This window comes from Camelus bactrianus, chromosome 35 (genome assembly GCF_048773025.1).
Source record: "Camelus bactrianus isolate YW-2024 breed Bactrian camel chromosome 35, ASM4877302v1, whole genome shotgun sequence".
In the NCBI taxonomy this organism is placed as follows: domain Eukaryota; kingdom Metazoa; phylum Chordata; class Mammalia; order Artiodactyla; family Camelidae; genus Camelus; species Camelus bactrianus.
This window is the reverse complement of record NC_133573.1, coordinates 1406295-1430026: the sequence shown is the minus strand read 5'-3', so window position 1 is coordinate 1430026 and position 23732 is coordinate 1406295. Positions and strand designations below refer to the sequence as shown.

At 54.4% G+C, this 23732-nt stretch overlaps 1 protein-coding gene across 1 annotated transcript in view; it reads right to left on the bottom strand.

Moving 5' to 3' along the window:
• LOC141575976 (uncharacterized) overlaps positions 1-23732 on the bottom strand; it is a 50245-nt gene that overhangs the window by 21714 nt on the left and 4799 nt on the right. Inside the window, exon 3 of the mRNA XM_074357987.1 lies at positions 1543-1753. Within this exon, the coding sequence (XP_074214088.1) occupies positions 1543-1753 (211 nt within the window). The remainder of the gene's footprint in view (positions 1-1542; positions 1754-23732) is intronic.

Sequence of the window (23732 nt, the reverse complement as noted above, 5' to 3'; positions counted from 1 at the left end):
CAGCCTCTGCCTGTGCTGGTCCCAGGCTTCTGCTCTGAGCCCAGCAGCATTCTGTGGCTCGAAACCTTTCCAGGCTTCGGGTGGGGGTGTTCGCCATGCCTCTCCCATCCCCATTCCAGCCCCACGTCCTTTTAAAAGACAGCAACCTTTAAACACGAAGCTTCAGCTCCCATGAAGGGAACCCTCTTCCTTTGTCACACTTTATGTCTGTCCACAACCACCACGTAACAATACCCCCTGGGGGACATGTTTCTCCTGAAAAGAAAGAGCCAAGAAACAGAGCCTCCCCCGCCCCCACCCCGCCCCGGTCCCTGGGATGACAGCCGGTGCTGGGCCTGCCTGGGCTGTGCACCCACCCCTGCGTGTCCGACAGGCATTGCACGGCGCCAGGTTCCCCCGGGGAGCAGGTGCCCCCGAGCCGAGGTGCTTCCCCGTGCAGAGCGCCCTTTCTCCCCTGCAAATCCGCCACTCCTGCTGAGTGACTTTCAAGGAAACAGCGAGCCTCTCGGGGCTTGGATGTCCTGTCTATAAAATGCAGGGGCCGGGAGAGTGATCTTTGGGCTATTCTGGCTCAAATATGCGATGCTTCTCTGGTCTAGAATGTTGGTGTGGAGTTATGTTTCCACACAAAAGGCCTGGCCCCGAAGCAAAAAGCTTGCTGGTACAACACAAAGGGTGTTGGGGCTGGGGGCAGGCGCCCAGGGACATACGTCTGCTCCAGGGTGTCTGTGCCAGAGCCCTGCACAGGTGGCAAGACTCCCCAGCACACACACCTGTCCCACCTGTCCATCCTCCAGTCCGGCCGCGGCCAGCACTTATAACACGGCACGATGCATATTTTCACGCATCAGGGAGCTCCTGGGTGCCAGGCAGGGTACGGGAGGGAGCGTGGGCCTGGAGTCTGGCAGCCTGGACTACTAGCATCATGCTTCGGTGCCTTCCGGCACCAGGCAACAGGTGATGACTCACGCAAAGGCTTTACTCAGGACGCCTGTGCGGGCATCTCCCCAGTGTCCGTCCCGGACACGGCCCCCCACCGCGGACCCTCGGGACTCACCCTGACATGAGACCAAGCAGCCCTGCCCGCTCTGGCAGGCGCCCGGCAGCGGTAGTTGCAGATCCCCTCGCATCCAGCACACCTGGCCCCCTAATGAGAAGTTTCTCACACTCTAACCAGACTCCCTCCATTGGGCAGGTTCAGTAAAAGATTCTCATAAAAAGAAATTCAGCACATTTAACCCAGATTTCAGCACATTAGTTGACCGCAGGTAGGAGCCTGAAGTTTCCAAATTATCGGGCAGTTGCTGTCTTTTAATTAAAAAATAATAATGATGAACTCATGTAATTTCTGGTCTCTCCCTGAGAAAGGTTTTCTGATTTCGCAGGTAAGATACTGCAGTGGAAAAACCAAGTGTTTATGTTGGGAAAAAAACCACGTCTGAGTGGCTGGAAACAGGTAAGTCTTCCCTGCTTGGTCGTGGCAGCTCCAACCTCCCCTCCATCCCCCCCCACCCCACCCCAGCTCCTTCTGCCTCCACTTACCTGATCGCTGCCCTGAAAGCGTGTGTGAGGCTGCACGTCTGTGCGGGCGTCTGGCCATCCCTGATGCTTCTGCCTGAGCCCCGCTCAGCAGCTCCACAGTATTCCTCCCTCTGCGTCCCTCCAGCTGTCCAGCCACCTGTTGAGGCCTCTGCGTGCCAGGAGCCAGACATGCCTGAGGCAAGGTCTCTGACCTGTAGGGTTCACAGTCCAGCTGCAAAGAGAGATCTCAGAGTAATTGAGCACAGATGCTCAGGGCCGCGGTGGTCACACGCCCAGGGTGTTCCAGGGGCAAGAAGACGGAACTGTTTCTAGGAAAGGCTTCCAGGTGAGGCTTCACGGAGGAGATGACCACTGAGATGACTCCTGAGGATGAGTGGAGGGGAGAGGGGCGGGCGCTTCAAGCAGATAAGACTGCCGTTCAAAGGGGCGGGGGCACGAGCATATAGAGGGAGTGGTGCCAGAGCCCAAGGGCCAGGCTGCCAGGGGAGGCCCCCACAGCTCTGCGGGCAGGAGACTTAAGCTGGACAGTCAGGCAAAGCCACACCCACCCCTCGCTGTTCTGAAGCTGTGCTCGGCCCCAGAGCCTGGGATTAGAGAGAGAACAAAATGGTATTTGGTTCCTCCAGCAAGATTCTGAGTCGTCTCCTTGTATTTCTGATTCACACCCAGTTCACGGAGGCCTGAAGCCCCTGAAATTCCACCCTTATTCCTAGTAGCCGCAGAGTGGGGAGGGGACTATGGGAGAGGGGCGGTATCCGTGACTCAGAAAGGGGAGTGACACATAGGTACTCAAGCCGAGGCAGGAGGGGACAGGCTGTGCCCAGGCCCCCTCAAGGTGCTGGACTCTCGCCCAGACCGCAGTCCCCTTCCTCTGAGTGCACCTCTTCAGAGAAGGAGTCAGGCTGTTGGAACGGCAGGTGCAGAAGCCACAAACGCCCAGCGTGGCAGGAAACAGGCAGGCACGGTCCCCCAGGAAGTTCTCCGCCATTCCAGAAAGAATCCCTCCAAACTGCTTGGTCTGTTCTCACGTGGCCACCCTTGCCCCACCCCCTCACCCTCCTTGATCACTGCTCTGGACCAGACCTCATCCTGAGGAATGCACAAGCAAACCCACATCCACCGGGGATGAACCAAGCGAACAGGAACGGACGGCCACGCGGGACTGTAAGGGGAGGCTTTCAGTGCGGCGTGCTGCCTGCCAGCACCTCCCTTCTCCTCTGCACACTGGTTCCCACGGGAGGAAGCTGCCCCAAGGACCCCGTTAGAAGCACAGGACAGCTGTGCCTCGGGGTCAACATCTGGACCAACTCAGGAGGACCAAGGACTCTGGCCATTGGCCACAGCGGCACCAAGGGGAGAAACCGAGGGCACCCAGGCCACAGTGTGGGCACCAGATCACAAAGCGGAGCCCAGGGGAGCTCAGCCCTGAGCCACGCCCCTTGCCAGGGAGGGAGGGAGGCTGCCGTCCTTGGTTCATCTCTGAGCGCGCAGCCTCAGCTCAGCAGTTCTCAGCTCCTTTTCTGTCTTCACAAAGCCTGAGTTAAAGAACCACTAGGTGCCGTTACCTGAAGATTCCTGAAACTGGTGGTCCCCACCGGGCCATTTTAATCACGATTTCTCGAGTCCCGAGTAGGCAAACCCCAGTAATGAACAGCTTCAACGCCTCCCTTCCCGAATGCATCGCTATTGCTATTTCACACAAGAAAAGAGGGCATTAAGGGCCTGAGCCCTGTGTATGTTAAAATCTCATCATTTCCTGGCTGTGTGACCTTTGCCAAGTTACTTCACCTCTCTGAGTCTGTTTTCGTCACACATAACAAAGGGTTAATAATAATAGTGCCTTAAAGCCCTTAGAATAGTGCTCACAACACAGTATTCAACACACGTCAGTTATTATCATTAACATTATTATATGTGGTAGGATTATGGGCGATTCCCACCCTCTTACGTGTACCTTACTGTATTTTTAAACTCTCTTCAATGAGCATACATCATTTTATAATAAGAAAAAAATTATCATGGGGAAAAACCTTCAATTAAATTAATTCAATATAGTTTCAGCCAAAAGAACATTCTAAAGACTAGCGACAAGGTGGTTTGGAGTGAGCAGAGCTGCATCTCTGGTGTGACTGCATAACGCACACACGTGCTCTCGGTCCCTCTTTAGCAAACACGCCCATGTCTCCTCACAACCGTGGCTGAGGTTTACACCATTACACCCCGCAGCGTGAGCGGCCGAGGCGGCTGGTCTGGCCACCCCCAGGCCCGGCCCCGACCGTCTCTGGTTCGTCGATGCCTCTCTGGCCCCGAGAGCACAGCCACGGGAGACAGCAAAGCCCTGCCTCGCGGCTGGACCCCTGCAGCTGAGTTCTGACCCTGCCACCGACCAGCTGTGTGGTTTCGGCCAGCCGTGCGACCTCCCTGCCTCAGTTTCCCCACCCACAAACGAGAGACAACAGGAACCTCCAGCAGACGGTTGCTGTGAAGACCCAGTGAGGCACCTCAGGCACCACGCCAGGCACCTGGGAGCCTGCGCTGCGCTCCCCGCCCTCGGGTCCTCCGTCACCCAGGTGCTGCCTGGCTTCCTCTTTCTGGTGCATTTGTGGAATGGGCCACATATGGTTTCCTCGACGACATCTCTAGTGGTTCTCCCCAGCTGTCCGAGTCCAGCCCTGACCCCTCTCCTACTTCAGGACCAGAGCTCTGATGCCCCCTGGAATGGTTCCCTTCCTTGTTTGCCCTGTAAGTCAAACGCAGTCAGCTCCAAACCCAAGCAAACATCACCGGCGAGGGACACAGCTTCCTTGTAACAACAGTGTTGCAGTTCTTCCAATGTCCAAGGAGTATTTTTATTGATACCTACCTGTTGTGGCCATTTTGGCTGAAAGGGCTTATTCAGGTCAATTTAACACATCTTATCAATGGTTTACTCAAAAGGTTTACTCAGAAAGGAAGAGGGTCACCCCTGCCCTCAAGAAATGCTTAGTGTTCTGGGTGAAATAAACACAGGAATAAATAATTTTAATACACTGAGTGGTAGATTCTCCGATAAACCTGCTGAAGGTTTGATGATGGCTCAAAGGAGGGGTCTGTCGGCTCCGCCCAGAGGGGAGGGGTCAGCAAAGGCTTGAGCTGGGCCTTGCAGGATGAGCAGGAGTTTGGCAGGTGGGCAGGGAGGCAAAGATAGAGAGAGCAGAGCCGACAAAGGCCCTGGAACGCGAATGAGCAGAGCACGTTCAGGAGGCTGCGCCTAAAGCCGCGCCTGCTCCCCGGGCTGTGGGAGCAGGTGATGGAACACACTGGAGGGCCCCACGCAGGGACGAGTGGTGCTTTTTGAGGCCACAGCCCTCTTCGAGAACCTGATGAATGCTACCGACCTTGTGCCTCAAAGGCACAGATTCACAATTTTGCATCCAACTCTGAAGACCTCCCACCAACCCCCGAACCCTTTCAAGGACCCCTGTGTTGATGACACCCAGGTTCTGCACCCTGCGCGAGCATCCTCAGGAAGAAACCTGGTAACTAACGTGCCCCGACCCTGCATTCTGCAGCGTGGGTTATCCCTCCCTAAAAGCATCGCGACACACTTCCCCACATCAAAGCTGCCTCACTTTTTCCCGGTCACCGACCCAGGCCTGCGAGATCTCTGGTGATCTCTCCCCAGAGGCCAGGAAGTGCCTCCGTCACCCTTGGGGTCACCATCATGTCCATAGGTGCCACCAGCCCAAGAGACACTCCATTCTCTGCCTGTCCACCTCACCCTTCACTTTCCATCGCCAGCTTCTCCACCGGTGACAAAGCCACAGCCCCAGCCCCACAGTAACTCAATTATTTAAAAACTGCACCCTTGAGAAGGCCTTTGGAAGCCAAGCAGGTTAGAGCTGCTGGTTCCCCTTTACCTGGCTGCCTCCTTCCCCCTCAGGGACCCCACTGTCTCATCCCCACTCACATTCCCTGTGCAGAGACTCACCAATGGGATCCCCGTGGAGGCATCTGGCTGATGTGTTTGGTGACCCTCCTTAGCTGGGAAAAGCTGACATGGCTTTAAATATTTAACCACTTTAAATACATAGGTAATGATAGTAACTTTGCTGATGGCAGCTTGAATGAAGCTCCAGATCAAATAAGATTTGTTGAAGCTAAAATACTTCCAATTAAGTCCCCGGCCAGCTTCCCTCACAGCAAACAGCCACAAGGGACAGCTGTGTATCCCGCGAGAGCACTGGACTTGGAGTCCACCTGCAAAGAGGGGCAGACAGTACTCTTTTCCACTGTGTAGTTGTGAAAATCAAATGAGATTGTGTCTGCAAAACCGCTTCCTTTGGGGACCTATTATTAAGTGGATACAGATGTAAGGGATAACTATCACTGATAGTTTAAGTTGCTCCCTACTCGTCTAAAGGGTCCATCCTATGATTTGCCAAACCTCTTAGTCAGAATCTCTTTAGGACAGCAGGGACACAGGCCCCGGGCTGTCCCACAGGCCCCCAGAAGCCACCCCAGCACTGACACGAGGGCTGTACTCTCCTCCCACAGAAGATGCTCCATTTCAAGACGTCATCCCCTAGACAGAGTGTACCGTGTGCTTCCTCTGACCTTGGTTAGACCCTGGGCTGAGTGCCTCTGACCTGCTCCGGAAGTGGCTCTGGCCTTTCCTTCCCTTGCACAGAGTTCCTCAGGAGAAAAGCAACCTCTCACCTGACCCCTGGACCAGTGAGGACACTGACCTTCCCCCGGATACTTCCCCTGGGAGGACCCCAGGCCATCCCGGGATACAGTCAGGGCGCTGAGCCCCAGTGGGCACCAGCGGAGTCGTCCTGCAGGCTTACCTGGATTGCCTTGACCTGACGATGGAGAAACTCTATGCCTTCCCCCCTCCGACTTCTTCCTTCTCTGGAGCGAGCTAAATCGTTGAACAGGAGGGCTGCCAGTTTAAAGGTCTCAAGCAGCAAACTCCAGCACCTGGCCCACCTCAGCACTTCAGGAGGAGAAGGGACCTGAGGCAGCCTGCCCAGCCAGCCCGAAGCGGCAAGGAAGCCAAGGATGATGGCCAATAAAATACACACAATTTCATTACTAATGTGAAAACAGATTCTAACTCATGGAGAAAGAAGAGGGAAATCTGCTCGGAATACTAAGTCCCAAGGATTTGGAGTGGCTGGATGGGCTTGTCCTGAGACAGTGGGCCTTTTACAAAACAGACTTCACGGGGAGGGAATCAGATAGACACGTGCCTGGTAGACCGGGGTGGCACTGGAGGTGGGGGCCGTCACCTGGCACCTTCTACTTCCCGGAACAAGCACCTGCCTGTAACTACTGCGCCCCATTCTTTCTTCCCAAGAGGAGCAGCATCGCCAGAAACACCCCTCCTCCCCACTGGCCTAGAACCAAACCCGTCCTGGAGAGCAGACCCAGAGACAGGCCCGTGTCTGGGGGGACGTGCGGAGCTTCTGAGACCAGGAGCGGTACTGGATACCCAAGCTTCTCCCTATCTCTAAAGGCTTCCGCCCTCATTAGAGCGATGTGATATGTGAACGTCTGTGGCTATGACACCTAAACACACTTTTGTTTATTACGGCTAAATAATTAAGACAAGGGTTTTACTTAAGCATTGGCCTTGGCAGTAAATCTCAAGCTTGCTCTCCGGGTTTCCTGGCTGTGTGATCTGTAGATACTGATCCCCGCCCTCCACCCTGGGTCCAGCCCCGTAACAAGGAAAACTCATTCAAAGGTCTGCTTTTACAAAGAACGAGGAAGTCTGTGTTCCAACCTGTACACAGAAAAGCGCGTATTTGCTCTGCTGCAGATTCACTCATTCATTATCGAGCATCTACTTTGTGCGTGGCGCGGGGCCCGCACTGAGGTGAAAGCAGGCCCGGGCAGCCCTGCGGTGCGGTGGGGAGGAGCTGCAGACGCCCCTCGGTCAGGCACCTCGCCAGGCGCGCGGTGAGGAGGGCACGGGGCGTCCGGAGCCCAGAGAAGAAGCAGTGATTAGCTCAGCCTCGGGGTCTGGGGACAACCCCCAGGAGGTACTTGCATTTGCCTCCCTCACTGTGGGTTTCCGGGTAGGACTCCCGCAGGCAGGACAGAGACTGCTCTGGTGAGAGACCCCACGGATCCCAGTTGTACCCACCCATCCTCGTTCTCCTCGTGTCCCATAAAGAGCAGCGCGACAGCCCTGCTCAGGGCAGTGACTTTATTCTGAAGCTTGCTCTGTGGCTGGGACGCTGTGAAGCATTTGTACACAGGAGGTCCCCCACCCCCGACCACAGCCCAGACTTCCTCCTGCCTTCATCCTCTCATTTCCAAAGAAACTGTTGGCCAGGTAAGGAGGGGATGACCGAACTGCAGAAAGGAAGGGGAGTGGGGGGAGGGGTCCTGTGTGTCCGCTGATGAGCAAAGAGCAGGGGACAGTGACACAGATCAGTAAAGCTCGCTCTCCTTTAACCGCACTGTAGACCTTCAAACGTTTGACGCAGTCACCCTGAGTCCTCTCTCCCACCTTCCTGCAGCCCCCTGGCCATGTCGCCAGCCCGCTCCTGGATGCACTGTGGATTTATTCAGTGTGTCTCAGGGTGAGGCGCTCGGTCCTCGATGCCACGTGCCCCCCGACATGCTCTAATCAGGGTCCTTCCTATAGCTCGCATCGGGGGCCTCACGGAGTTTGTGTCAGCCCCACCTCCAAGTCCTCTGCCCAAAACGAGGCCAAGGCAGGTCGCCCCATTCTGTGTTCAAAAATCTGGACGCGAGACTTCTCATTCACTCGTGGTTAATTCCATCGTGTTGGCTTTGGCCCGTTGTTCTGCCTGTCCATCACCCACAGGCAGATTCAAGTCACCCGGTGGAGTGGCTCCCCTCCCTCCCAGCCCGGCAGCATGTGCGCATTTGATAATCTGCCTCCTCGCTCTTCATCCAAGACATCAATAGATATGTCACCCCGGATGGGCCCATGATGACACCGTTGGCACCAGAGACCTACAGGAAGGGCTCAGTTAATATTTGTCATGCAAATAAGTAACCGAAGGAAAGCCTAGAAAAGGTGAGTTCTCTCTGGGTCCACCCTGCTCCTTAATCAACGCTCTGGGTCCGACTACAAACCAGCTGTAAATCCACCTGTCTGCACATAAGGGCTGTTTACAGCTTCTCATCTTATTCCTAAGGACACAGTCAAGGCTTGGCTCAAGGCTGCCTGAAGTTAAGACACCCGTGTCTAAGATACTTAGACACAGTAAGCTTTTAAAAAAAAAAAAAGAGCAGGTGAGGTTGACCTGCTTGCTCTTTGTGAGAGCTGCCGGCCCCGGGGAGCACCCACGTCCCCAGAGCTGCAGAACCATCTACTCCACGCACTCTTTCCAAATGCTGGAGGAAAATAGCAGGACACAGAATGCTTTGTAGTATTTTTAATCTACTTTTTTCTTCTCTGTGAAAACATCTGCCTGTCTTCAGTCTTCTGGCACCTCCCACCCTCCTCCCTGCGATTTCTCAGCGCAGTGCCTCTTCCCCTGCGCCCCTAAGGATGTTTGTCGTCATCTCACACGGATCCGCAGTTTTGACCCACCGGGGTATAAACGCAGCCCTGTGGTCAGGAGAGGCCAGTCAAGCTGGCCAATACTGTACTCATATGTATTCATGCCTACTACCGAGAAACACAAACTACGCCCGCTGATTGGAGGCGGGTTATAGCATCGCTTCATGCCTCGAGGGCCGCTCGCGATGTGCGGCACTGCAGATGTGCATGGATATGTGTGCCAAACAGCACTCAACATTCGGAGTTCCTGCTACAGTAATAATAGTGAATGCTTGTGTCACTTCTCTGCTCAGGTGCTAAGTGCCTCATGTATGTCGCTCGCTTAATCCTCACTTCAGTCCTGTAAGGTGGGTACTAGTGTTCTCTCCACTTCACAGCTAACGGAAGCACGCCGCGGGAAGCAGTACACCTGTGCCTGGAACCCAGACAAATCCAAGCCCGAGTTTGGGCTCTCAGCTACTGCCGCCTTTTCTTAGGCATGTTTACATACATCAGCAAGACCCCGTCCCAAGATGTCCACTTCACTCCTTCCAGCCCACCGGCACACATCACATTCTCTACATCTGGCTACTCCTCATTGTTCCCTGAACATTCCACGTACTTTCACACCACAGGTTCCTCTGTTCATGCTATTGGCTCTGCCTAGAATCCCCTTTCTCCTCTTTTCTACCTTGAAAACTCCTGTTCATCCTTCAAAGCCCAGTTCAACGTCATCTTTTCAGTGAAGCATGTCCTACTCCCATCCTGGACAGGATGATTTGTTCCCTCCCTTCCCGTCCAAGAGCAATCTGCTTGCACTGCACAGTATGATAACCGGCTAGAGCAAGTTTTATGAATAGTGCAGGATTCTGGAACAGGGGGGTAGGAGCCAGGTGGCTAACAAAAAAAATAGTAAGAATAAAGCTTGCAGTTTGTTGGGCTTTCACTCACTCACTCATTCGATAAACACTTACTTAACGTCTACTGTGTGCGAGGCTCTGTTCCAGACACCAGGGATAGAGCAGTGAGCAAAACACAGCGATCCCCGCCCTCACGGAGGCTACGTGCTAGTGAGGGGAGACAGGCAATAAGCAAGACACGTGAGTAAACGTACTAGAAGGTAGTAAGTGCCGAGAGGAGGGGAAAATGGGGGGAGGGACAGGGATGTTTTGTCATGGGATCCTGATCTCAGAGACTCATGCTCAGTTGCCACAGGAAGGTTCCAACCAGAATGGCACAGAGGGAGTCCCTTTAACTACGCACAGAACGTGGCCAGGGCTTCAGAGAACACGTGGGTCCCTCCACTGTCTCACTTCCAGCTCTCGCGGTGGTGATGGGGAGCCAAGGCTGTTCCATTACTTTGAGGAGGCAGATACAGACGAAAAAGACCACCTGATGGCACAGCTGGGACTGACACACCCAGAGCAACCACACCTAACAGTGACGGAGGGGTGTCCATACACACAGGTGCGCTGCCCAGCACTTTACATGGATCATTTCTTCACATCCCACAGCTTTAGAAGGTGAATGCTGATATCAGCCACCTTGTGTAGGTGAAAAAACTGAGGCTTGGAGAAGTTAAGCATCCTGACCGAGGACCCACAGAGGTTAAATGATGGAACTGGGACTCAAACACGGGTCTGACTCCGAGGCCACTACACCACCTCCCCAAACCCCAGAAGTCATTAGTCTAGAGCTAATCGGCCAGGAGTCTTATTCTCTGGGTCATCCCTAAAACGTGCCCACGAGCAGAGACAAGACACCAGGAGGGAGCAGAGGAGGACTCTCAAAGCCAAGCCTGTTCCAAAGAGGGAGCCTGCATGGTCCTAGGATGACAGCTGGGCTCCTGGAATAAGAGTTCGGTTCTGCAGCCAGCGTGAGGGGCTTGGTTGAGGGGAGAGGCTCCAAATCCAGGCCTGACCGGGCACGTCCCTCCTGGGCTCCCCACACGCCTCTCCTGCCCCCCAGACCCAGCCCAGTGCTGCCATCACCACACCCCAACCTGCCCTGCACAGGAGGCTGGAGAGGCTTCCCGGGAACCTGTGCCCCTGCCAGGGGCTTCTCCTGCTCTCTCCTCCCTTCTCCCACCAGGCCGCGGAGACCACCTGCCACAAGTCCTGTCTGACACTCCTCCATTACTGCAGTTACCTGCTTCCTGTCCCCATCCAGGAAGGTCACCAAGGACCCCTGAATTGCCAGATCCCTAAGCACAGTTTGCCCTCGTCTTACTTCCCGTACCTTCCTGCAGCGTTCCGTGCTGTGGACTACTCCCCCACTTCTTCCTGGGTTTCTGCGACACCTTTCTCTCCTGGCTGGCCTTCTACCTCTGGCTGCTTCCCTGGTCCCTCCCGTGGACTCAGGCCCTCAGTGCAGGTGGCTCCAGGGCCCCGTCATCAGCTCTCCTCTCTTTTCACATTAAACGTTCTTTCAAGGGGCTCTCATCCAAACCCGTGCACCCCGTTTGCCTCGGTTACAAAATCTGCATCCCCGGCCTCGGCCTCCCTCCTGGGCTCTGGGTGCGGATGTTCGACTGCTGGCTGGACACCTCCACGTGGATGTTCCACAGTCACTTCAAATCAGCTAGTCTAAAACAGAGCTGAGGCCATCACCTGCTACTGCAATCTAGCCCTCCCCTGTACGCCCTGTCTTGGTGAATGGCTCCCAGCTGCCCTAGACGGAGACTCAGTGATCACAAATGCTGGTGAGGATGCGGAGAAGAGGGACCCCTTGTGCACTACTGGTGGGAATGTAAACTGGTGCATGGAGGTTCCTCGAAGCATTAAACATAGAACCACCATATGATCGAGCAATCCCACTTCTGGGAATATATCCAAGGGAAATGAAAACACTATGTCAAAGAGATATTCGCACCCCCTCATGGTCATAGCAGCCTTATTTACAATAACAAGACGTGGAAACAACCTAAGTGTCCACTGACGGATGACTGGATAAAGAAAACGTGGCATATATATACAATGGAGTATTATTCAGCCACTTAAATAAACCAGGGAAATCCTGCTATTTGGGACAACACGGATGGACCCTGAAGGCATTTTGCTAAATGAAATAGGTCAGACAGAGAAAGACAACATCTGCACGATCTCACTTACAGGTGGAACCTAAAACCCAACAAACCTAATACACAGAAAAAGAGATCAGACTTGTGGTGACCAGAGGTGGGGGGAGGGGTGGTGTTGAAGGAAAATGGTCAAAAACTTCCAGTTACAAGACAGATAAGCATCAGGGATGCAACACACAGCACGGGATGGTTAACTCGCCGTGGGACACACAGGCAAGTTGCTACGAGAATGAATCCTAAGAGTCCTGATCACAAGGAGAAAATTTGTTTTTTGGGTTTTTTTTGTTTTGCTTTCTCTTTTCATTGTATCTAGATGAGATTATGGATGGCAACTAAATGCACTGCAGTAATCATCTCACAATATATGTAAGTCAAACCACTACGCTGTAGCCCTTAAACTCATACAGTGATGTATGCCAATTATATCTCAATAAAACTGAAAAAAAAAAAACCCTCTGTCCTATGAGAGTAACTCGTATTAGGAATTCTGTAACTAATGGGCCTTACAGTTACATTAAAAGGGTATGAAGTATCGGAATGCTTTTTTTTTTAATTAAATCACGTTTAGTTAGTTTTAATATTGCATATATTTTCTGTCTTGGAAAACATGCTATTAACTAATTAATGCTAGTGAGTCAATAATACATCAACTTACAGTCTTCAAGTCAGGATTCGGGCCATATCTCAGACTTCGAATCAGCGCGGTGAAGCTGGAAGGGATTCCGTTTCTCACTTCAGGGACCATGAGCGTGTGGTCTTTATAGGGTAAAGATGTTTTTATTGATTTGGGAACTGTGGTATTGTGATTTATAATAAGATATGTATATATATAGTAAGATATATAAATATATATATATATATATATATATATATATATATATATATATATATATATATTTAATCTACATCCCCATTTCTGGCACAGAGCTCCTAAAACCCTTGGAATTTCCTAAGCGGTGAGCATGATAAAGTGTCTCGTTATGTTAATGAGGTGACTTCTGGACCCCACCTGAAGACAGAGCTGGTTGCCAGATCTGACCACGTGATTAGAGGGTTCTGGGAGAGGAGAGGGGCTGGAGGTCGAATCAATTGCCAATGGCCAAGGATTTAATGAATCACGGCTATGTAATGAAACCTCCATAAAACTCCCAGAGGACAGAGTTCAGATAGCTACCTGGTTGGTGAACCCAGGGAGTTCTGGGGAGAGCGGTGCCCCCGGAGAAGGCATGGAGCCGCATGCCCTTTCCTGTACCCTGTCCTCTGCATCTCTTCCATCTGGCTGTTCCCCGGTTACATCCTTTTACCAGTAATCTGGTAAGAAACGTGTTTCCTGAGTTCTGTGAGTCGCTCTAGCAAATTCATCGAACCCGAGGAGGAGGTCGTGGGAGCCTCTGATTTACAGTCCGTCAGTCATCCTGAGTTGGAGGGGGTCGTGGGAACCTCCAATCCGTAGCCAGTGGGTCAGAAGCACAGGGAGCAGCCTGGACTTGCCGCTGGCATCTGAAGTGGGGCATGGTCTTGTGGGACTGAGCCCGTCACCAGGGGAACCTGATTCTGCCTCCAGGTAGATGGTGTCGGAACCGAGCTGAATTCTTGAACACCCTTTTGGTGTTTGAGGATCGCCTGGTGCTGTGAGGGAAACCCCTCTCCAACCCCCTGGGAATTGGTCTCAGAACACCAAAAGAGGGGCTGTAACAGGTAAGAATTTGCCTTTTGATGAGACTTCATCCATGTACTTTATAAAAATTAATCTTTGTTAAAAAAAAAAAAAAGACCTAAGAATCATCTAAAAACCTGCCTACACCCACCCTCCCTCAGCCTCATCCAATCAGCCCGGAGATGCCCTGCAGATCCTACCTCCTCTGTGCCTCTGGGGCCCCATGGGCCCCTCTGCACCTCAACTCCCCAACCTTCGCCAGCCCGTAGCCCTCCTGGCAGGGCCACTGGCCGGCTCAGTAGCTCCCTCCGTGCCTCCAGGCTGGACGCTGCAGCTGGAGTGATTATTTCCACAAACAAGCCTGATTTCTCCGTGTAAAATTCCTCAGTGGCTCTCTGTAGCTTTCCAGATAAAGTTAACACTTTCTGATGTACACACATAAGACCCTCCATAATCTGGCTCAGCCAAGGACACCCCAAGGTCACTGACCCAACCCTTGGTGCAACATCCCTAGGACAGACACAGCCATGAGGCAGCAGGTGCTGAAGGAGCCGGCACTCCTGAACAGACGCCTGAGTTCATGGCTCTGGGCCTCCACCAGGACAGGCGGGACCCGGGCTCCGCCACCTTAGCCATCGAGGGAGGTGCTGACGGTACCTACGTGTGGGGTTGTTATAAGGACTAAACTAGACAGTCTAAGGAGCCCTTCGACACTGTCCCATGCTCAGTGAGTGCTCAGGATGGTATCATTATTGCCATTGCTCTCAGCCCCTAGCCTGACTCCAGGTGCCCCCCTGGCCCCGCCATCACGGATGCTCCCTCTGCCAGGTGACTCCTCCTTGTCCTTTGAAATGCAGCTCAAGCTGGACTGCAGGCACTGCTCCTCCTCCAGGAGGCCTTTCCTTCTGCCCACATCTGACTTCAGTGTCCCCATGCCCCGCCCCCCGACCACCACGCCGCACTGTATCACCTGTTCACATCTCCCACAGAGCGCTGGACTCAGGAATCTGTCCCCTGAGGGACACAGGCTGATCACAGGGCCTGGCTTTGACTCTTGCCTCACTGAATGAATGAATGATGCAGCAAAACCAGGGCTGGTCCCCTAAGTCTCCAGGCCACTGCCCTTTCCACTCCCTTCCAGAGAAGGTCTCAAAGCATTTAAATCCCAGAAGAAATGCACCAGGAAGACTCTGTCCGTCCTGAGTCTCCAGATACTCCACAAAACACCAGCTGAGGAATGAGTTATGGGAATCCACTTGAGAGGGCCCAGGGACCACCGGGAGGCCAGCGCCAGAAAACAGAAGATGCTCATTATGAAGCCAGTGGAATGAAACCCAGGTTGAGGGCGCAGGGAAGGGATCACATTAGAGAAAGAAAAACGAGGGCCAGGCAGGCAAACTACTTAAGCGGCCAGCTGGGACTAGAAGGGAAAGACACGCTAAATCAAACCCCTGACAGGCATTTGATGGACATTCAATTAACAGTTACAATATTACTAATTTACACAAAATGCCTAAACAGTACCCACTCCCCCCATTGTGAAGATCCTGTGTTCAGCGCCTCCCAGCTGTTCAGACATTCCTGCTAACACCGCAGGGCCACCAGGCCACTGTGCCCATGCCCAGGGTAGACCCCATGGCACTGGGGCAGCCAGATCAAAAGAAGCTGGGGTGAAGGGAGGGCCTCGGTGGATGCCCAGGGCTTGGCTTGAGGTTGGGGAAAGGATGTTCAGCGCAGCATGGGCAGGGCGCTTCTGGAGCTGCGGAGACACAACCGACCATTCAAAGAGGCCAAAGTCAGAATCAGGCAATCAGCTCTGCTCTGCGGCCCGGGAGTCCACGCACACACGGTCTTTGGATGTCTCTCTCCCTCAGTCCACGGCGCTCCGAAGGTCAAATGCCTGCTGGGTGCACTGAGGCCTTTCTTCATGCTCAGAGCATCCAGAGATGAGGCAGGAGGAGGGTCTCCATTTGGGAGTAAAAGAGAGGAAGGGAGATGGCACCCACTTCCCAGGGACACCCCGAGGTCACTGACCCAACCCTTGGCATGGCAGCCTTGGGCCAGAACCTTGAGGCGGCAGGATGCGGAAGGAGCCAGGCAGAGCTCAATTCTAACAGGACCTCAGGCAGGCCCCTCACTGCTCTAGGCCTCAGTTTCCCACTTCTGTAAAACGGAATAATACTGGTGCCCACCTCAAGACCAGCTGAGGATTGGAGAGCATGGGTGCCGAGTGCTGGGTCCTTAGTGCTGGCGATTCTTGGTGACCGAGCACTCATTTGGGCAGGGCTGCAGGGCTGGTGCCCGTGGTGGGGGTGGGAGGGCAAAGGGAGGAGGGGGCGGAGGGCAGTGCGGGCCCTCATGCCACCACTGCTGATGGAGGAAATCCGAACGGTGCTGCAGGTACCACCCGCACACAAATCCCAAATCCCCGCACATTTCCTAAGCCCTCCAAAAGCCCAGCTTTAAGCAAAGCAATTTCCCAAGGAAAGCACGAGGGCTGCCTCCAGATATATGAAGGGCTGTCATGTCCCTTCTGCTTACACATCCCTGTTTTCCCTCTTGATCCTAAGAAGCGGGCCCAGCAGGTCTCATATCCCCATTCTATGGATGAGGAAATTCACACACAGAGAGGTTAACTGACTCCCTCAGCGTCACACAGTAGCAGGTCGTCTCTTTCTTAAATTATATTTTTTCCAGCCCATGATTCTCTTGGGACACAGAAGGACAGATGAATTATAGGGACAAAGATGTGTCTCCTGTAGGGGAGAGGGGTGGTGGCTCTGAGTCCCCTCAGCACCCAGGGCCCTCCCTCTCTCTCCCCCTACTTCCCAGACATCATGGAGCCTGTGATGTGTCCCTCGGTTTTCTTAGACTCTTCTTAGGTCTCTGCCCTGCCTGGCAGGACCTGGCTTGCTCTGGAATTCAGGTGTCAGAAACATAGGCACCCACTGGATGGCAGGCATGGGGCCTTGTAGGAAGCGACGTTTCACATTATGCATTTTAAGCACAGGTAATTGAAGCAGACGTTGGAGAGCTATTCCCCCGGCCAAACAGCCACCTCCTCAGCCTGGAGACGCTGCCACCGCCACCGGCGGCAAATGTGCTTTCAGCAAGTTGTAACATGCAGATTAATGACTTCCCAGACTGGACCAGGAACCAGGCCAGGAGTGAAGAGCTGCTCCCCTGCCCGCCCCACCCAGATAAGCCCTCCCATCCCACACCCCAGCAAGGACCCTGCAGTGGCTCAGTCCCCGCTGTCACTCGTCTCCACGAAGTACCCTTCCCCGCATCCTCTCCCCACAGGCCATCGACCAATTCATTTGCTCACCATTATTTTTAAAACTCAAATTTTACTAGCAGTGGAGCGTGAGCAATAAATACTAATACACTGTTCGCACTTGAATTAGCCCTGCATGTCCTGGGACCACAGGGCTGTTTGCCAAAGCCAGACTTGCTCCCCACCGGCACTTTGCGGTCGGGACACAGGCCTTCCAAGGTCATGGACTCTCAGGTGCCAAGCAAGGACAGGGAGGTGCTCTGAGGACTCACACTTCGGGGCTCCCTGATTTCTAGGCAGGGAATGGAGCTTCCTGGAAGGAAGGGCAGCAATGGTGGGGCTGCAATGCTAAAAAAATGAACTGGATCCCAGCTCTGCTGCTTATAAGCCAGGTGACTGGGCCACATCCACTTAGCTACTCTGAACTTTCATCTCCTCATCTGTAAAGTGGGCCAATAACACCCACCTCCCATGGTTGCTGGGGGGATTAAATGAGAAACTGGCTATGAAAGCGTCTGAAAGCAAACTTGCACACAGTGGGCACGGGGAGCACGAGGGAGGGAGGCTTCCCTCCACCAGGAGCCCAGGGCCCCTGAAACCACTGCCACCAGTTCCAGCTCCGTGGAAGGATAAAGGATGGGCAGCGCCTTTCTGGGTCACCCCCAGCTCAGCGCCCAGCGTGGCAGATGGAGCAGTGGACAGTGCCCGTGGGGAGCGCTCAGAAGGGAAGGAGAGCAGGAGGGGGAGGGGCAGGAGCAGCGAGAGGCCCTATTCAGGCTGCAGGAGGCAGCAGGAAAGGGCTTCATGGAAGAGGAACAGATAAGCAAGAGTGATACAAAAGAAGGAAAGGAGGTGAAGGAAGGGGTTCCAAGCAGGTGGACAGCGTGTGCAAAGGTCCTGAGGCAGAGTCAATGCTACACTGGGGAACTAGAGCCAGCACTAAAGACTGGCACCTGCTACATGGATGGAATCCCTAAGGGAGGCCCATAGTCCCTGCCCTCAGCCAGCCTCCAGTCAAATAAGGGTGGCAGGGCTGACATACTGGAGATAAACTTAAGACAAAAACAACCATAAACAACCATCACTTGCTAATGCACTTCCTCTATTCACAGTGTGTCCATCCTTGCTGAGGGCTGGGAGGTAGCCATCAAGAGCTGAAGGGGTTAATCAGGGCAGGCCTCTCAGAGGAGGTGAGCAGCTCAGCTGGAAGGAAGCTGTCTGGTCTCCAGTACTCTGAATGACACCACCAGGCCCTCTTTTCCCCAAATGATTGGAAACCTTGGACAACAATAAGGCTTTAATCTGCTTTGCCAGTTGCATATAAACGCAAACACATTGCCATCTCTCTCCCACTAGACAAGGCCACAGGGCAGAGTTGCTTAGTCTGAGTTCGGCTGACTTGCTTAGCCAAAGAATCAAGGCAACAAAAGTGCCTGGCTTCCCATCTTCCTCCCAGCCCCCAGCCCACCCTGGGAAGATGCAAGCGTGCCCCGAGCTTCTCCAGCTGAGCAGTAAGGCCTCTGCGAAGATGCAAATCCCCCACCACAGGCTCGGAAACGGTGAGGGAATTCAAGTTATGCATAAAAGCTCCCCCCTCCCCTCGGGTGCTGGGAGGAGAAATACTGCCAAATCTCCCTCTCACCCGGCAGGGATCTGCCCTGGAGGGTTTTAATTGAACCCTGGAGCCTCCACACAGCCTCCTCCCTACCGAGACCCTTGGAGATGCCCTCCCACTCCACCAGCATGGAGCACAGCACCGAGCACAGCACGGAGCACAGCACGTCTCGCTGCTCTCCAGACAAATGCCTCCCTTCTGGTTCCTGCTTCCCACTTACTCCCATCCTGGAGGCATCTCCAGACTGGGACCCGCAGGGGAGCAGCTGTTCTGCACATTCCACCCCAAGCTGTGAGCCAGCAGGACCCTGGCACAGTCAGGGTTAAACGACAAGCCAGACCCAGGAAACGCCCCCCAGTTAGCCCAGGAAGGGTCCGGGCAACATTTAGGTCCTTCCTGCTCCACGGAGAATGCAGCTCTGGAGTCAGACCTGTTCTGAACCTACCTCTGCCCCAGGCTAGCTGTGTGACTTTGGGCAACTAATACAACCTCTCTGAGCCTCCGTCTCCCCATTTGTAAAACAGGGGCTGTCGTAAGGATTAAATGAGAAAATGCATGTGAAGGAATTGGCACACCGCCTGAAATATTCCACAGAAAGCAGCTGTTTATAGTAACGTCATTCCGAGTCTCCTCTTGGACATTCTGTCAAACGATGGCCATTATAACCTGACCATTTTAAGCATTATAAGCACTTTATTAAAAAAAATTTTTAATTGAAGTGTAATGTACATACAGAAAAGTGCACAAAAGTGTAGAGTTCAGTGAATTGTCCATAGAACCAGCTCTTGGATCAAGAAACAGCATTATCAGTACTCTAGAGCACCCCACCACCCCTGGCCCCCCTTCCAAGGGTAACTCCTCTCCTAATTTCTATTACCGCAGATTACTTTGACTATTCTGGAATCTATATAAAGCCACCCAGTATGTACTGAAAGCACCTTATTTAAGAAGCCCTTCCATAGATGTTAACCGATTTGCTCTTCCCCAAGCCCTAGCAGATAACGCTGTTTTATTACCCCATTTTATTGCTGAGCAGAGGCTTCAGACATGGTAACAGACTTTCCCAAGGCTGCATAGTAAGTAAAGTGGTGGGGACTCCAACCCCAGGCTGCCCAAGGCCCTCTCCTGTCACCTTTCTACCACTCCAGGCTCCTTTCCACACATCACACCAGACTCCCCTACCCCCATGCTGCAGGGAACCCCCTCCTCCAGGAAGCTTCCTGGGATTGCTCAGAGAGGAGCCGTCAGCCTGTCCTGCTCTGCCCATTTCAGCCTAGACACCGGGTCTCAATACGCTGCTAACCTGGGAACGTCCCTGATGGGCATGTGTCCACTGCCTGCTGTGGGTCTGCACCATGTCTCTGCCTGTCTCTTCACCTCATGCCTCTTGGGGGTCACAACTCCCAGAGGGCAGGGCCTGCTCCATGGCTCGTTCTCTGCTCTGCCCAAGACAGAGGGGCTGGCTAGTCGCCGGGGAGAGTGGGGACACAAATGGTGGGCCAGGTAGGGAGCAGTAGAGCAGGGCGCCAGCTCCACTGGTTTGATAAGAGGCTCCTGGAGAGTCCACCTAGTGAGAGGCATGAGACAAGAAAGAACCAGGGGCCAAGGGGACCCCATTTCTAATCCTGATGCTGCAAGTCACGTGACCTTGGGCAAGTTACTACCTGAGTCTTGCTTTCCTCACTTGTAAAATGAGATGATTGGACTAAATCTGACCTGACAAATGCATTGCACCCTGTGCCCGCAGCAGACATCCCAAGTCAACCCAGGCCCCGTCCTAGGGACATTCCGCCGCAGGCCCCTCTTAACCCAGCGCTGCAGGTACCCAGGCCAATCAGCAGAAGTGGGCACAGGAGAAAACCTAGCAGACACCACTGACCGTGGCCGGCACCGGGCGGCAGGAGTCACGGGGGCTCTGCATCCACGTGCTGCTCCTGACCATGCCCCGAGATCCAGGGATGAAAGGTCAAAAGTGTCTCAGCTCACGCTCTGAATCCTGGGGCCCTCCATCCCTACACAAACACAGTCCTTCCCTAGGTCCTCTGCTCCCACAGTCCCTAAGCCCCACCCTGCACGCTGCCCTCACATAACTAACTCTTCCCGGGAACAAATGAATTCTGTGGGCACAGGGCCCCTGCTCACACTGCGTGTCTAGAGGAACAACCCTGGGGCTCAGGCCTCTGCTCCCAGGCCTCCTCTGCACTCGTGGGAGCAGCAGTGCCCCTCAACCCTGATCTGGAGGTCTGAGCTCTCAGCACACAAGCCACCTCCACTCTCATTGGACACCCCTGTCTGGTCCCCTGGGCCTATAACCCAGCAGGACCCTGTGGGGCCTTCCAGGGTCAGACCACTCCTCCATACCCCTTGCTGCAGCTCCTCTCTGAAGTACCCAGATAACAGTATCTCATGTATATTTCCTGAGTTTTTCAGATGCTAAAACCACCACCAAAGGGAAGAAATTAACTACCTGATGACTGACAGCACGTGGCCCCAGACCGTCTGGCCCCTAGGGGTTGACAGTGTTGACCGCCCTGTTACCTCTATGTCAACCAGTTAGAGAACTGTGCACGAGTCGATCACGCCCCTCGCGACCCGCCTCCCTGACCTGGCCTTTGTGCTCTGCTGAAACCCTTCAGGGAGCTCAGGGTTTTCTGGGGCATGAGCCATCCCGTCCTCCTTGCTTGGCCCTGTAATAATCATCTCTCTGCATCAAACTTCAGTGTTTCAGTTTGCCTGGCCTCATGGTGCGGCGGGCATGTGAACTTGCCTTCGGTAACAGGCCCCTGGTGCCATGCTCAGCTGGGTTCGAGGAGGAGCTGAAGTGCTTGGGGCCAAGGTCCCGTCTGGCCAGGGCTGCCCTCTGTACTGGGTCAGTTCCATTAGGGGCTGCGTTAATCCCACGATCCACCAGGGAAATGTGCTCTGAGATCCACAACTAACCCTTTGATCCAGTAGGTCTCTGAGTTGAAGCAGCCCTCCCAAGATTTCCGGAGCCGAGGCTCCACCATCCAGGGCCTCTGCGCGCAAGGGGCTCCCCAGAGAAGCCATCCATTCAACAAGTATGCATTGAGCACCTACTACATGCCGGTCCCATCCTAGCTGTGGGGGCTGCAATGCTGAGAAATGGACATAGACCCCGTGCCAGGGGAGCTCAGGTCCTGGGGAGACAGACGATGACCTCTGCTGACCTCCCTGAAGCATCCAAGTGTGGCCTGACCTGTCATGGTCACCAGCCCTTGGCCCTCTTCCAGGTGAGCTGCTTAAGCTTCTCCCGGGCAGGGGCTGGAGGCTGGAGCAGAGACACCTACTGGCTCCCTGGGGAGGCACTGGCCACCAGGAGAAGCCATGTGTATAGAAGAAAAGGGGTGATGCTATGTATGGTCCAGCCGTGTGACCTCAGGGTGCTCTGGGAGCATCCATTCCCTCCTGGGTCAAATGGAACCAACAGTGCCTATCGTGCAAGGCTGCGGTGAGGATTTGCCAAGACATATGAGGACGGACACTTGAGACGCGGCAAGACGGACAGCACTGCTGGCCCAGGAACATGGGACAAAGGTCGGCTCCACCCCAGCTCCTGAGGCCCAAGGTCAAGTCCTGAGCATCCCCCTCTGCCAACCTCCCTCCCCAAAGAGGAGCTCGGGGGAGGGGCTGCCCACGAGCAGCCAGCCTGGCCGGACTCGCGGATAGAAGTGCACTTCCTCGGCTGGCTTTCCACTACTCATGTCATCCCACTGCCTTGCTTACTTCTGACCTGCAGCCTACCTGGCAGGTCCACGCTCCAGCCCGTTTACTCTGGCCTCTGCCAGGACCCCTGCCTGTCAAAGGAGAAGGGCAGGGGGCTGTTTTCAGCCAATAAACTGGGCGAGCTTTCTCCACCTACTCGCCTACCCTTAGAGTTGGGTCATCAGAACTTTCTGGCCCACTGGTGGGGTGTCTGCAGCATCACCCAGTCCCACAGGAGCACGTGGTCACCTCGGTGCTCAGACCCCTGCCCCCAGGACCTGAGGCCCAATCCATCCTCTGACAGATTCAGAAGATACCTGTGCACATATTTACTAAGGGCCCAGCCCTGGGGCGAGCTCACCCCGTGCCCCTCTGAGGCCGTGCCTGGCACCCAAGAGGCACTCGGGAAATGTGTGCTGACCAAGGATCAGGCACCAACCTGCCCAAGAGGCCAGTCCCAGCCTTGCACATTTCCTGGAGTCCCCCCCCACCCCCCCTCCAGGCCATCATCTTCCTGCTAGGGGACTCTGGGGAAAAGCGTCCTGGACAGAAGCCCAGGTAGGAGGAGACTGAATCCTGGCTTTGCTTCTTGCTGATGACATATCTTTACATCCCAAGGACGGGAAGGGGAAGAAGGGGCTCCAAGGAGGGGTGCGGAACAAGGACCCGTGGGAAGTAGACTTGGCTCATTATAAGGCATTGATGGACCTGGGACGGCTGGATTTGAACCCCGTGCCATCTGGTCTAGGAGCGCCACCACCGCCCCACACAGCCGCTGGACGAGGAACAGGGCTGCCCTGCTCGGGCTACCTGACAGGCAGAGAGAAGCAGAGAGCTGTCCCTGAAAGGTGACAGCGACACTTCATCCCCAAACCCAGCCCCCTACTCAGGAGCCCTGCCAGGCTGAAGAGCAGAAACCACTTCAGCTGCCCCGGCCCCCGGGATGTGCCTCCACCACCCTCCTCGGCCTCTTGAACTTCTCTTTTTTATTAAGTGTGCCTCGTAGCCGCATCTTAACCTCCTCTGGGCTGTTCCTTGGAAATGTCACTCAAGTGCACCCCTTCTGCCGTCACCTCCAGGTCCTCACCCCTCTTTGGGTGCCTGAGGATGCTGAACGCCTTCTCTTTGGCTCTCAAGGTCCTGTGGACTCAAGTGAGCTCAGCCCCACCCCTGCCCACCCTTCTCCCCTTAGGCAGGACCCTTCCTCACCTGCCCCCTCCCTCCTGCCCATCACCAAGCTTCAGGACACCCCTTGTCCCTGCTCAGCCCGTGCAGCCCCTCCTTGCCGGGAAGCCCTTCCTCCCGGTCCCTGCTAAGTGTAAGGCAAACCCT